This window comes from Sus scrofa, chromosome 2 (assembly GCF_054392235.1).
Source record: "Sus scrofa isolate SSC_HxYL_T2T_F1_AM1 chromosome 2, Sscrofa_HxYL_maternal_Yorkshire_Landrace_v2.0, whole genome shotgun sequence".
Classification (NCBI taxonomy): Eukaryota; Metazoa; Chordata; class Mammalia; order Artiodactyla; family Suidae; genus Sus; species Sus scrofa.
In genome coordinates, this window is record NC_139384.1 from 146032136 (window position 1) to 146047437 (window position 15302).

Below are 15302 nucleotides of genomic sequence, written 5' to 3' on the forward strand. Positions count from 1 at the left end.
CTGCAGAAAGCAAAGCAGGAGGTGGCAGGCTGTGCCCTCGAACTGGAGGCCTCTCCCTCCCTCCCGCAGAGAGATGTACCTGGAGGACTTTCTGGGCTTGCACGTCGACCACGAGGACCCTGCTCAGTGCCGGCTGGGCCACATAGATGTAGCGGTGCCTGACGTTCACTGCTGATGCCCACTGGCAGGGCTGGGGGGCGCCTTCCTCCCCTTGAGGACAGATCTCTTCCTGTAAAGGAGACAGGCTGCCATAGGTCTCCCCATCCCCTGTCCCCCATCCCCACCATCACTGGCTTCCCTCTCCCCTGACCCTCCCCTGTTCTTTCTTCTCCTCTCAGAATCCTTTGCATCCACAGAGCAGGGCACGCACATAGCATCACCAGCTTTTTGCTCCCCATTCCCTTCATCTTTCACCTCCTGCCCATCCTCCTGAGGCTGTAACTCCCTCTCTTGGTTTCTCAGCAGCTGCCAGGTCTTGATTTTCTACTCCTTTGAGTGACCTTCTCTCCTCATCCCCATCTGTTGTACAAACAACTATCCAGAGTTGTTACCTATGTACTCTCTTGGCTTCGTCACCTCTCACATGCTCCTTAATTCCCTGGCTTTAGTTCTCAGCACAGAGCTGCCAGTGTTCTCACCGAGCTCCATGCTGACATCTCAGGTATTACATTCAACCTCCGTCATCATTTTATTTGAACTTGGGGCATCATCTGACATTGTGCTGATTACTCCTGGGTTCTTTGCCCACCATCCTCTCCAGTGGCTGATCCTTCTCTGCTGCTCAGTCCTACTCTGTTTACTGATCTCTAGATGCTGGAATGTTCAGGGGTCACTCCTATAAAGTCCACTCCCTTTGCCAAGCTTTTAAAATCCAAACCTATGCCTTTAAATACAGTCTGTGTATGGGAAAAGAATCTGCCAAAGAATGGATATATCTATAGGTATAATGATTCACTTTGCCGTACCTGAAACAAATACAATGCTGTAAGTCTAGTACGTTCTTATAAAATTTTTTATGATTTTTTTTTGTCTTTTTGCCATTTCTTGGGCCGCTCCCACGGCATATGGAGGTTCCCAAGCTAGGGGTTGAATTGGAGCTGTAGCCATTGGCTTATGCCAGAGCCACAGCAACATGGCATCCGAGCCACATTTGCAACCTACACCACAGCTCACGGCAATGCCGGATCCTTAACCCACTGAGCAAGGCCAGGGATTGAACCTGCAACCTCATGGTTCCTAGTTGGATTCATTAACCACTGAGCCACAATGGATGGGAACTCCACATTTTTTAAAAAAGAGTGAAAATTTTAACTGAAAATACAGTCTATGTGCTTATAACTCCCAAATGCATATCTCCAACTCAGCCCTCTTCTCTCAACTCCAGACTTAGACCACCCAAAGTCCAAAGTCAATTTTCAATTTCACCTCCTAATCCCACTCATTCCATTAAAAAAATGGCAGCTCCCTTGTTTGACTTCCTGAGATGAAGTCTTTGAGGTCATCTTTGATTCTGCTTTCTCTCCCTATGCCCTCAGCCTTCATCCAAGGCATCAAAAGTCCTTTCAGCTTTATCCTCAAAAACATACTTGGAATTGAACTTTCTTACCACTTCCACCTCTGTCACCTTGGCTCAAGCCACATCTGTCCCTTGAGGAACTGCTCTAGCATCCAGACTGTGCTCCTTGGTTCCACCCTGGCCTCCACCTACTAGTTCTTGACACAGAAACCACAAGCATCAGTGTGAAATACCAGTGAGCTCAACACTGTCCACCTCAATAACACTTTCTTGTTCAGAACAAGGTCCAAGATCTCTTCTGATGCTAACAAGGTCCCGAACACTCTGATTCCTGGGACTTTGGCTTTTCTCTCCCTTTCTCACTCATCCCATGTACATGGCATGCTTCCTTTTCTGCTCCTTGCTTATCAGCATCTGCTCATCCAAGTCCAAAGCATCAATGCCATCTTTGAGTCTTCCTTCTCCCACACAACTCACTGTGCATTAGTCATGGGGACAACAGAGACTGCCTCCTACATGTCTGAATTCTTCGACCTTCCATCTCCAACCCTATTTCTTTCCTAAATGCCTGCAATAGCTTTGAAACAGGTCTTTCTCCTTTTATCCCTGCCATTCTCTGTCATCATCATAACCCCAACTTGCGTATGAGAAAACGGAGGCTTAGAGGGGTTAAGTAACTTTTCTAAAGCCACACAACCTGAGTGACAGAGGTGGGATCTGAACCCACCTGTGCAGATCCTGGTTCTTTCTAAAGCCTATGCCGTTACCTACTAATCATGCTGCTTCCTGCTGGACTAAGCAGACATCTAATCCAGCAGAGAGGCTGGAGACGAGATGCACCAGCCTCCTACTCACTCGGCACTTTATAAAGAGGGTCAGTTCATTATAATGCTCCTGTGAGGGGTCTGGACATTTTCTAGGTGAGAAAACTATTATTGGGACTGTTCCGCATCTCATGGTGGTCTTGTGTTGCCTGAAACGTCTATAGGACCTCTCTTCCTGTGACTTGTTCTAGCTCCTTTGGAGAACTGAGCCCTGGTTAGGACTTGAGTGATTTCCCCGGTGAGCTATAGGTCAAGTTAGTGCAAATACATGAGATGCTAGTGTCAATGTGATGTGGTACAATTATTTAAACCTAACTCCTGGAAACTAACTAGGATCACTCTAGATGGTTTCATGGCTATCACATGGAGGGGAAACTCGTAAAAATTTTAGAAAATGATGAATTCAAATAACATAGCTTGGGAAACAGTTCCCAAGTGACAAGTGTTAGAAATGCAACATTGTCAGGACCTTGCCTGGGCCACTTGCTTCATGAGCTCCAAGCCTATCACTGGTCCCCAGTGTATTCACTGTATGTCCTCAAGAAGAGGGCATGCGGGGGCTTTTGGATGACTCTTGGATTAATGCCACAGTTCTACCCTCCAAGAAGCTAGGGATTAGTAGAAAGGGTCAGACCTGTGCAAGAAACCGCCAGCACAAGGCCAAGTGGGATACCAGCGGGATGGTATCAGGAAGGACAGAGCTGTGGGTGGGTGGAGAAGCACAGCCCTGGGGGACGCCTCCTGACAGCTGGGTCTTGAGGGCTGGAAGGGCTTTCCTCTTCTGCCTCTTCTCTGCTACCTCTGCCCACTGCCTGTCATGTTGCCACTTTCCTACCTGTCTCTTATTTGCTCACAGCAGCTCTGATGCTTGGGTTGTTCACATGGTTGATGCTCTCTCCCCCGTTCCCTGGGGATCACTAGTGACTTCCAAGCTCTAAGATCCACTCAGTGTGCCCCATTCCACCGCCACTGGCTCAAACAGGTCACCCCCTCCCTCACCTGAATAATTACAACAGCCTCTTCACCGACTTCTGAGCTCCTAGTGCAGCCCTTCTGATCATTACCCTCCATGAGGCCCTGCACATGTTCCGAAGCACCCTGGTCCTGGGAGTCCTTCCCTTGAAGTCCTTCAGTGCTTGCCATTAGCGGTCCTCAGCCTTGACCCTGACCTACTCTCATCCTAACTCTTAGGCCCCTCCCATAGCCATTCATTCCTCCAGGCATGCAGAAGATGCTCAGTTCCCTGAAAGCAACAGGATGTCTTATGCCTCTTTTCTCTGCCTTCATGCCATTTCCTCTAGAACCCCATCGCCCATTCCTACTGGTTCTCCACAGCTGAGCCCAGACCTCACCAGCCCCAGAACCTGCTCTGATTTTGTCTCCCCAGGGCTGGAGAGGCTTCTCTCTTCCACATTCCAGTGCACCTTACACAGCCTTCTTGTAGCACCTGTTTGGCAGCTGTCTGTTCACACTGCTGTCTCTGTCATTTGAATGGTGAACGTATGGGGGCCAGGAACCCACCCATTCGCCCTCGGCCTCTCCTCGCACTCCATGCATGGAAGTGGCTGCTGGAAGAAGGAAAGAGGGTTTCCACTCTCAGCCTTATCATATGTTCCTTCCTTAGCCTTGGAGCACATCTGGAACCACAGCCCACACAGCAGCTGGACTTGAAGCACCACGTGGCCCACAGGGTGAAAGGCTGCCTCCCGGGATGTGGTGTGTGGGATATAGACGTGCCACAGGCACAGACACTCACGTAGCTCATGAAGATCTTCTCTGTGGGTTTGAGATGCCTCTGGATCTCACAGTCCACTGGGTGCAGGATGATTATGCCGTCGTCAGAGAAGACGTAGAACAGGTTTCCCACACCGAGGCCTGGGAGGAGCAAACACAGCCTTGGTTATATCCTTCCCAGCAGCGGGTCCCCAGCCAGGGTCCCTGGACACATCGGGCACAGATGAAACCTGCAGGGTGGGTGCATCTGCTACAGGCACAGAGCGCGAGGCCTGCTGGAGATGGGGCCAAGTGTGAAGAGCCACTGTCGAGGGCTGTCAGTATACACAGAGGGTTCTGCAATCCTCAGCCTGTCCTCCCAGACACGTATACCTGGCCCAGGTCATCCAGGGCTTGCCATCAATGCAAATTTTCAAATAAATGACAGCCTTAGCTCTGGGCTACATTTCACATCCTCCAAGGCCTCCTGCATTCTCTGCTGATCTCCCCCCCCTTTTTTATTTTATAATCATTTTTATTTTTTCCATTATAGCTGGCTTACAATTTATATTTTCTACTGTACAGCAAGGTGACCCAGTCACACATACACACACACATTTTTTTTTCTCACGTTATCATGCTCCATCGTAAGTGAGTAGATAGAGTTCCCAGAGCTATACAGCAGGCTCTCATTGCCTATCCATTCCAGAGGCAGAAGTTTGCATCTATTAACCCCAAATTCCCAATCCATCCCCTCCCTCCCCCTTGGCAACCCCAAGTCTGTTCTCCAGGTCCATGATTTTCTTTTCTGGGGAAAGGTTCATTTGATCTCTACTTTTGAAACTTGAGTCCCTTTGTAATAAACATCCCTTTGAAAACACCTTTCAAAGACACAGAGCCAAAGCTCTCTGTGCACTGTGGCCTAGACACTGGGTTCAGGCAGCAGCGAGGGACCACTGTCCATGCTTAGTGACTATTGCTATAACCTGTCTTTCCAAGGATCCCTAAAACCTATGGGCAGCAATTCCTCATTTTCTGAGCTCTGCCTTGTGCGGCTACTAGACTTACTGTATGAGCATCAGTACCTGACACTCAGGAGTTACTCCGAGTCTGTGGGTGCATGCACGTGCTAGACCACAGGTAGCAGTGCGCAAAGTTCTTGAGGAAAAAATGAGGAAATACGCCAATTTTTAAAGGAGGAGCTTTTGTGCTTAACCCCCAAATCACATGGTATGTTCTGCTGCTTCTCATACCCTCCCTCTGTCCACCGAGCAGGAAAATAAGTTATCTCAGGAGCCTGGACTCTCTGGTGGAGGTGTTGAGAGCTAGGGCTGGGGTCCACGAATGCACACATACCCCGTGCAGTGACCCAAGCTCTCTAACCCAGTGGCCACCTGTGCCTATGGTTTTCAGAACCATATGATATTGTTAGTATTTGACCTTTTTTTTGGCTGTGCCCATAGCACATGGAAGTTCTCAGGCCAGGGACTGATCTTGCGCCACAGCAGCAACCTGGGCCACTGTAGTGACAAAGCTGGATCTTTCATCTGCTGTACCACAAGAGAACTGCCAGTATTTGACCATTTTTGATATACAAAATGGCACTTTTGTATGGGCCCAACCTAATATTTAAAGATCAGTGGCAAAAAAAAAAAAAAAAAAAAGGAGTTCTATTGTGGCTCAGTGGTTAATGAATCCAACTAGGAACCATGAGCTTGCGGGTTTGGTCCCTGGCCTTGCTCAGTGGGTTAGCGATCCGGCGTTGCTGTGAGCTGTGGTGTAGGTCACAGACACAGCTTAGATCCTGCGTTGCTGTGGCTCTGGTGTAGGCTGGTGGCTACAGCTCCGATTGGACCCCTAGCCGGGAACCTCCATATGCCGCGGGAAAGGCCCAAGAAATAGCAAAAAAAAAAAAAAAAAAAAAGATCACTTGATAGACACAAATTAAAAAAAAAAAAGCCCATTCTTGAAAAAATCTACCTGTGAACATACATGTTCAGAAATCATGGTAGCCTCTTCCCCCCAGCATTTCCTTAAAGTATATACCAAACCCCAACATCAATATCAGCCAATGGAAAAAAGTTTAAGGCCTAGATCTGACCAGGAACCCCTGCCAAAATAGTTTTAAATGGAAACTTTTCTTTTTATAATTCTAGTGGGCAGATGACCATCAAAGACATTAGTAGGGTTTTTGTTGTTGTTGTTCTTTGTTGTTTTTTTTTGCTTTTTAGGGCTGCACCTGTGGCATAGGGAGATTCCCAGGCCAGGGGTCAAATTGGAGCTGTAGCTGCTGGCTACACCACAGCCACAGCAACGCAGGATCCGAGCTGCATCTGTGACCTACACCACAGCTCACGGCAATGCCGGATCCTTAACTCACTGAGCAAGGTCAGGGATCGAACCTGTGTCCTCATGGATGCTAGTCGGGCTCATTAACTGCCGAGCCGCAGTGGGAACTCTGACATTAGAAGGTTTAAATCAGACTCTCAGTGTGTGCCACTGGAGGAGGATAGGGACTTCCCCTCTGCTGCCTAATTTGGAACGTGGACTCGACTTGTGCAGACTGCTTGATGTCTGGAATTGCTGACGGTGGCTCATGGAAAGGTGGCCCGTTATCACAGGCACGACACAGAACAAGTAAGCCTGGTACCTTCTTCTCGCCATAGAATGTTTGCAACTGCAGCATCAGCGAATTGGGAAAGCATCAGTGAATCAGGAACATGAGCGAGGGAAAGAAAAAAAAAAAAAAAAGAAAGCCATGTCAGAACCTTTGCTGTAGTGATTCAGTTATGAACATACTGGTATCTGGTCAACCACGTATAGCACCTGCACCACTCGTTGTGCTAACAGCAGTACTGGGCAGCGAGCGTGTACTCTGGATGGGGACAAATGCTCCCAGGGCTCAGGACCCTCCCTAGTGAATCTGGTCCCAGGATCATAGAAGCTAATGGGATTCCTGTCTTTTGTGGATGATAAAGAGGAAGTAACATCTCTCCTACCCTTCCTGGATTTCTTCCTAGCATGCCGATTTCTGCTAGGATTCTCCGAGAGTTATCACACCTGCAGGAAATCACCCCTACAGACCCTCTTAGGGAGCAGTGGCTACAAGGGAGAGCCTGCTTAGCACCCTAGGTGGGCAACTGTCCCTGGAGTGAAGGCATGTGTGTGTGAGTGCAGGGGACGGTTCCTGGGCCATGGGAAGGCAGTAGCAGCTGGTGGCCGGAGAGCATGAGCCCTGTTGTGGATGAGAGACCCAGCAAGATGGAGGCAGAACTCAACAGGGTATGAAACTTCCTTGTCCTGGGCTCTGTCTGCCGTCTAGGGTTTTCCTATGTTTCCAGAGTCATCTACATTGCCAGGAAAGGTCTACTCACCTCTGGCCACCCTCTGTCCCCAGCTTTGGGCACAGAAGGCTATGGGTTTTACCTCTGTCTTTTGGGGGCTCATGGTTGGGGGCTGTGGCCCTTGACACCCAACACTCCCAACCAGTTCAGTGAAGAGGTCAAAGGCAAGAGTGGACTCACGGGTCTTTCTAGCCGAGTCTTCAATGAAGAGGGAGGAGATATCTTCATCCACGCCCACTTCGTTTTTGGCAATGCAGGTGTACGCCCCCGTGTCTTCATACCGGACACTGCCGATGTGGAGTTCACTCCCATTGGCTGTAGAATGGACAGGGCTCAGGGTGGCCCTATCAGCTGGGACCTCCACCCCCTTCCTCCCCTTTTCCTCCTATTGAGAATGTTGAGGTTAAAAACCTAGTCCCTCGCAGGACTGGGGGCAGCCAGTACCCCGATGAGCAAGGGCTGGAACAGGTGAAATGAACTGCAGGTGACCTGGGACCTCATTGACGCTTCCACCATTGTGCTCAGAAAGATCTGTGACAGCCGGAAAGCAGGAAAACTGGGGAAGCTATTTGGCCCCCCAGATGTCAGACTTAGAAATAAATCGCCCTTTTCATTTCCATTCCTGAGAGAGTCAGCTTGAACATGATGGGACAGATACCCCAAGGAGCGGGGGGGTCTTACCTAAAAGGGAGAGCTGTTTTGACATCTGGGTTGAGACATCCATGCCATTTTTTAGCCAAGTGATTCTGGGCATAGGGATGCCCTCTGCGTGACATCTCAGGCTGGCTGCCACCCCAGGTTCCTGTGCCTGGGTCTCTGGATAGACGCGGATGACAGGTGGCACTGTGGGGGAAGAGTCAGTGCTGGTAAGAAAAGGCCCTCACCTGCCTTGGCCTGTGGTCCCACCCTGAGACCCTGCCCAGGGGGCTGAATCTGGAGTTCTGCCTATAATCAGCTTGCAATCATCCTGCAGCAACTCAGGCTCTAAAAGAAAGGGCTATAAAATGGATCGCAGGCAATAAACGTGTCAGGCTTTGTACCCTGTAATTCATGGCTTTCATCATTATTCTAAATATGATCAGAAAGACATCCAAATATTTAACGCTGTTCAGCTGCTCCACGTAAAGAGCAACAACCATCAGAATTTATTTCTGAATGAATAAAATTCAGATACATTATTTCTGTTATCGGAAAGCCATTGGACGGGGGTCCAAATTAAACAGTTTCTTGCAGGAAGTACTTCACAAAGCACTTATGGGCGCTGACTGGCAGGGCTACTCATTACATCACTGTTCTGCGGAAGCCCATTGATTTTCCACTGGGTCATTTTTTTTTTTTTGGTCTTTTTGTCTTTTTAGGGCCACACCCACGGCATATGGAGGTTCCCAGGCTAGGGGTTGAATTGAAGCTACAGCTGTCAGCCTACACCACAGCCACAGCCATGCCAGATCCGAGCCACATCTGCAACCTACACCACAGCTCACGGCCATGTCAGATCCTTAACCCACTGAGCAAGGCCAGGGATCGAACCCGCAACTTCATGGTTCCTAGTCAGATTTGTTTCCCCTGTGCCACGATGGGAACTCCTCCAGTGGGTCATTTTTATTTCACCACTTCTTACCCCCTGGGCCATGAGTGAAGGGCAGCTGTGCCCTTCTTGGCTCCTGACTCAGCTGTGGGCCCTGGCGGTCAAGTTCAGGGCTAGGGATGTGACCCAATCCACTCATCAGATGAGCAGGGTGGGCAAGGTATCAGCGCCCTCTGCCCTCTCTTCCGTGGCTGGCTGTGGGGCAGGTGTCAGGAAGCAGTGAGGATTATCTGGAGGATCTTCCCTCCAAATAAAGTTATCCTTCTCCACGGAATTGAGGGCTCTTACTTAGTCATGCATTTTACTCTACATCCTTCCAAAACGGGTTTGTGAGAGCTTATGCAAGGGCACCTTGGAGTTCCCGTTGTGGCGCAGTGGTTAACGAATCTGGCTAGGAACCATGAGGTTGCAGGTTCCATCCCTGGCCTTTCTCAGTGGGTTAAGGATCCGGCATTGCCATGAGCTGTGGTGTAGGTCACAGACGAGGCTCGGATCTCTAGTTGCTGTGGCTGTGGTGTCAGCCAGCGGCTACAGCTCCAATTAGACCCCTAGCTTGGGAATCTCCATATGCCACGGAAGCGGCCCTAGAAATGGCAAACACACACACACACGCAAAAGCACTGGACACTCAACTAAACGAAACCACCTTTTGGAAAGGTGGGGATGGAGTCTTCCTAAAGAAGGCAACTACATTTTTCTAGAGTTATCTGGACGCTCCTGTGGTCTGATGAAAGAACCTGACCCAGGATATTAGGAGAGCGGCTGTTCTTGGGACCAGAGATAGAACAGACTGATGGGTATGAAGAAGGGGACGGTGACAGGGATCCTGGAACCTGAGTAAGAGGTCTAGTGATTTGAGCTCGGGTGGGACTGAGGAAAAATTCTCTCATGTCACCGTGAGAAACAGATTCTGCAGCTTCTGTCAGAACCCCTCAGGGGGCTGATAATAATCTCATCCATTCATCTGGAGTTTCAAGTCTTTCTGCTGGTGGACCTAGGGGGTCAAGTTGGAGGGTGAGGAGAAAGCCAAACGCAGAACCTGCAGAGGGCACAAACCAGCTTCAGAATGGCCAGAGCGGTTTCCATACCATGAGCTCAGAGGCGCCTCTGACTAGTCACACAGAAATATGAGTCATTTCTTTGGTCTCTGTTTGCAGTCCTTGGGGAGAGTCCCAGGTGTGGCAGAAGGTCCCTGTCACAGGTCAGGCCACTGGGGGTAGAGGAAGGGTAAGTGGAACTCGAGCTGAGGCACACCTGAGGGCTGCTTAGAGCACGAGTGGACCTCCCTTCTCTCACTCCCCTTGGTTCAGAGAGGAAAGGAACAGTGACTTATCGAGGAAACTTCCCTACATCCCAAATTTAGTAGAGGGAGGAGTGGGGCTCAAGTCAAAGAGTAGAGTTTGGTCAAACACCTCGAATTCCAAAGTACAGAGACAGAGGGGCCTAGGACCACCAAACTGGTGGGGAGCTGGTGATGGAGATAGCGGTCCTAGGGTTCTAGCATGTGGGTGGCCAGGACCTTGGAGTTAATATCCTTGGGCCCTTGCTAGATCACCACTTTTAATTAATTAATTAATTAACCATGGCTGCACCTGAGGCATATAGAACTTCCTGGGCCAGGGATTGAATCTGACCCTCTGCTGTGACCTACGCCACAGCTATGGCAATGCTGGATCTTTTAACCCACTGTGCGGGGCTGGGGATTGAACCTGTGCCTCTGCAGTGACCTGAGCCACTGCAGTCGGATTTTTAACCCGCTGAGCCACAGCTGGTACTCCATAGATCACCTTTTTTTTTTTTCCCTCATTTTTTTATTTAGTGATTTTTATTTTTTTTTCCATTATAGCTGGTTACAGTGTTCTGTCAATTTTCTACTGTACAGCAAGGTGACCCAGTCACAGATAAATATATACATTCTTTTTTCTCACGGTATCATGCTCCATCATAAGTGACTACATATAGTTCCCAGTCTATACAGCAGGCTCTCATTGCTTATCCATTCTAAAAGCAATAGTTTGCATCTATTAAACCCCAATTCCCAGTCCATCCCACTCCCTCCCTTCCCCCTTGGCAACAGCAAGTCTGTTCTCCATGTCCATGAATTTCTTTTCTGTGGAAGGGTTCATTTATGCCGTATATTAGATTCCAGATATACAGATCCCATTTATTTACACAAGTCTGCAAAGCAACCACAAAGTCAATCTAAAGAAGGTGAGGAAAGACTCAGTAGAGAGAGAAGCAGAAAAGAATGAATAAATTTGCCAAAAAAAAAAAAAAAAGAGTGGAACCAATAAATCTAAGGCCTGGCTGTTTGTAAAAATGAATAAAATAGAACAAAGTAGAATTTCTGGCAAGTCTGATCAGTGGAAAAAAAGAGAATACATTAAAATATGAGAATACTGGAGTTCCCATCGTGGCTCAGTGGTTAACGAACCCAACTAGTATCTATGAGGTCCCAGGTTTGATCTCTGGCTTCGCTCAGTGGGTTAAGGGTCCGGCGTTGCTGTGAGCTGTGGTGTAGGGTCGCAGACATGGCTCGGATCCCGCGTTGTGTGGCTGTGGTGTAGGCTGGCAGCTGTAGCTCTGATTCGACCCCTAGCCTGGGAACCTTTATATGCTACATGTGCAGCCCTAAAAGACACAAAGGACAAAAAAAAAAAAAAAATGAGAATGCTATATTAAATTATAGGTAATAAATAGGAAAGTCTCAGTGAAATAAATCACTTGAAAGGAAACTTTAAAGTATTGACATGGAATCAAGAAGAGATTATTGGAGTTCCTGTCGTGGCGCAGTGGTTAACGAATCCGACTAGGAACCATGAGGGTGTGGGTTTGATCCCTGGCCTTGATCAGCAGGTTGAGGATCCCGCATTGCCATGGTGAACTGTGGTGTGGGTCACAGACAAGGCTCGGATCCCGCGTTGCTGTGGCTCTGGTGTAGGCCGGTGGCTACAGCTCCGATTCGACCCCTAGCCTGGGAACCTCCATATGCCATGGAGAGGCTCAAGAAAGGGCAAAAAGACAAAAAAAAAAAAAAAAGAAGAAGAGATTATTTAAGGCCCTTTAAAGCACCACCTTTCAGTTTTGCAAGGTAAGCTCTAGAGATCTGTAATCAGCAACATTGTATCATGCACTTAAACATCTATTAAGAGGGAAGATCTCATGTTACATTTCTTGCCACAAAAACAAGAAAACAAAGGGACACAAGGAAACTTGTGGAGGTGATGGGTATGTCTCTTACCTTGATTACGGTCATGGTGGGATCATGGGCTATGCGTTATGTCCAAACTCATCAAAACGTATACATTAAATATGCGTCGTTTTTTGTATATCAATTATACTTCAAGAAAGCTGTTTTAAAAAAGGACACTGCTAACCCCAGAAGCACCCTGATCAGTTTCATAGAGGAATTATTTTGTATACTTTAGGAATGGATACTTCAGAAATGGCTAATTCCTTGAGCATAAAACTGGAGATGTTCCAAATTTTATCATGAAGTGAGTATAACCCAGATACTAAAACCTGCCAAACAGCACAAAGTAGATGACCACAGACCTAACTCACTCAGGACTAGATATACCAAAATTCTAAGTAAAATAGTAACAAATCAAACCTAGCATGGTATTAAAAGAGCAGACTGTGACCAAGTGTAATCTGTTTCAATAACTACTTGGAAATCTATAATTAGTCATATCCGAGTCAAAGGCAGTCAAAAAGAAAAACCATCTGATTCTCTTGCTAGACACTAAAAGGGCCTTTGAAACAATTCAAAATCCATTTCTTGGGGAAAAGCCTCAATAAAATAGGGACAGAATGATATTCTCTTCCTACAATGAAGCATATCTCTATAAAAAGAAGAAACAGCACCATTCTTTTCAGAAACATTAAGTCAGGGAAAAAAGCAGAAGAAAAGAGGAAAGGAGGCAAGACCAGACTCTCAACATTCTGCTGGACATCACTGTCAATAGGTAAGAAATGGGAGGGACAAATATTAAAAAGATGGACAAAAGGTTATTTTACCGGGAAATGCTCCAGATTATAAATCAAAAAGGAGTAAGCTTTACTAAGTGAGTACAGGAAAGGGGCCACTACCCAGACAGACAAAATTAAATGCTTACTTGTATACCAGCAGCAACCAGATGGACAGAAGTAAAGGAAACGATAATATCTCATTGAAGACATTAAAAAAATGACTTGAAAAATTGGAGAGGTAGGATCTTGGATAGGAAGACTTACTGTGGTTAAGAATCAAGATATTCCAAATTAAGCCGAGTGTTTAATCTCCTCCCTCCCTCCTCCTTTCCATCCTTTCCTTCCCCCCCGCCCCCTCCCCCCTCCCCTCCCCCCTTCCCCCTCTTTTCCTTCCTTCCACCACACTCATTGCACGTGGAAGTTCCTAGGTCAGGGATTGAACCTGCACTGCAGCAGTGACGACACTCGATCCTTAACCTGATGAAGAACTCATCTCACTTCACTTGTCAATTGTGCGAGAATAGCAGGAGATTTGGAAAGCAAGAGTGATGATTGTCATTTTTCCATACCAGGTATTATCAAGTATTTCAAGTATTATGATGGCAAACGGGGAGGGGGAGAGGGAGGGGAGGGGGGGAGGGCTGAGGGAATTCCCCACCCTCACCGTCTTAATGGTCTTGATTGATTTTACAAGGTTCTGTCAACTCAATATTGTGCAGCCAACATTTATTCAACCCCAACCAAGTGTCAGGCATTATGCACAAAGCAGTGAAAAAGATCTGCCTAGTCCTTGGCCTCGAGAAGCCTTCTGTCAGGGGAAAGGCGATCAAACACAACTGCAGGTGTGATGAGCCTTACTACAAGAGCGCGCTGGGGACATGGGGACAGGGGTCTGAGAAGATTTATCAGAATGGAGCACTCAGATCCACTCTCTTCCCCTTGCAAAGGCAATACCAACTTTCCGAACGCCTGTGGTTCCTCCTGCTTTATTGATAATAGATTTGTCCAGTGAACTGGGAACTCTATAAACTGGTGGCTCGTGGACTGGCCTCCTCAGTGAGGTGCCCAGTAGCCAGCACTGGCCTTGAAGACTGGCCTTTGCCTTGGCCCTTTGACAGGAGTCTGTGGACCCAAGGAGTTGTCAAATCTGAGTGGGTATCTGCATCTCCCAGTTGCGGGGGCGGGGGGGGGGGTGCTTATTAAAACAACACTGGGCTCACCCACAGTGTCTGATTCTGGAGGCCTGGGTTGGGGCGGGAGGATTTCCTTTTACCTATTAGGTTCCATGTGAGACCCTGAGTCAGTGCTGACTTGGAAGCTCTTGGAGACGCATTCAGGGCTAATGCTCCACTGAAATGCAGGGGGGAGGGGGGCAATCTTCTAGAATAAAATGAAACCCAGCTCAAAGTCAAGGGTATGGAATCATCCATTCACCTAAAAACCTTACATGGGCAAAGACAGCGGGCCTCCAGTGGCAGGGGATAGAAGACTGCTCATGCACAGTGATGCCTCCAGGAGCCGCAGTCATCCTGGGGCTATGCCCACTCCTCCTTGAATGGAGATCCCTCCATAAGCAGAGCTACAGATGGCCCTCGGACACCCCCAGGCTCCACCTCCCAGAGGCCCCTGTTGCCCGTCTCATCTCCAACTGAGGACATCAGGACCGTTTCCTGCACACCCTTGACTCAGATCCTATCAGTCTTCACAAGAGCCTCGGCCTCTGGGGTGTCCCTCATTCCCAACACCTTCCGTCATGCCTCCTGAAACTCATGTTCTGCCACCAGTAAAATGTCTCTATCCTCATTCCTTCTGTGAGTTTGCTCAGAGGGAAACCTGGTGACACTCTTTCTCCTGCAGCCTCTTAAATAGTTGTGGCCCCCCAGATCCCCCACCCCATGGGCTGGGAGGTTGGGCAGGGGTCTGCCTGGGCCCTTGTTGCTGCTGCCAGCCCCTTCTCCTTCACCTCTCCAGAAGAATGCCCTGTTTTGAGTTTTCTGTAAACCTCTGTCTTCAACTCTAAACTTAGATACCACACAGGCTGGCTGACCCCTCACCTTCATCATGTCTCCATGAGCGCCTGCTCTTTCTTCCGCAAGCTAGCTCCTCTACCCTCTCCTCTCAGTGAATGGCCAGGTGCTCAGACCAAGACTCTTTGGAAGGTAGCTTTGATTTTCTCACCAACTGTTCACAAACATCACCTGTTCAGTAAAACCTTCACCTGCCTTTCTACATTAAGTTTCTACCTTCTGACTCTTGTTACCCTCTCCTGTTTTTAAGCTTTTTCCTAAGTCCTTTCCACTCCTTGAATTGCTCCAGGAGGATGGGGATTTTGGTCTGTCCACTGC

At 48.2% G+C, this 15302-nt stretch overlaps 1 protein-coding gene across 3 annotated transcripts in view; it reads right to left on the reverse strand.

Moving 5' to 3' along the window:
* Positions 1-15302, reverse strand: part of FSTL4 (follistatin like 4) — a 725863-nt gene that overhangs the window by 24840 nt on the left and 685721 nt on the right. For 2 of the 3 annotated variants that reach the window (XM_085014566.1, XM_021084752.2), the window contains exons 9-13: positions 8079-8240; positions 7578-7712; positions 6704-6730; positions 4097-4215; positions 80-229 (exon numbers count right to left, since the gene is read on the reverse strand). In XM_085014566.1, the coding sequence (XP_084870692.1) occupies positions 80-229; positions 4097-4215; positions 6704-6730; positions 7578-7712; positions 8079-8240 (593 nt within the window). Of the gene's footprint in view, positions 1-79; positions 230-4096; positions 4216-6703; positions 7348-7404; positions 7713-8078; positions 8241-15302 lie in introns of those variants that run through there. The other variant, XR_014838793.1, reaches the window with a different exon arrangement.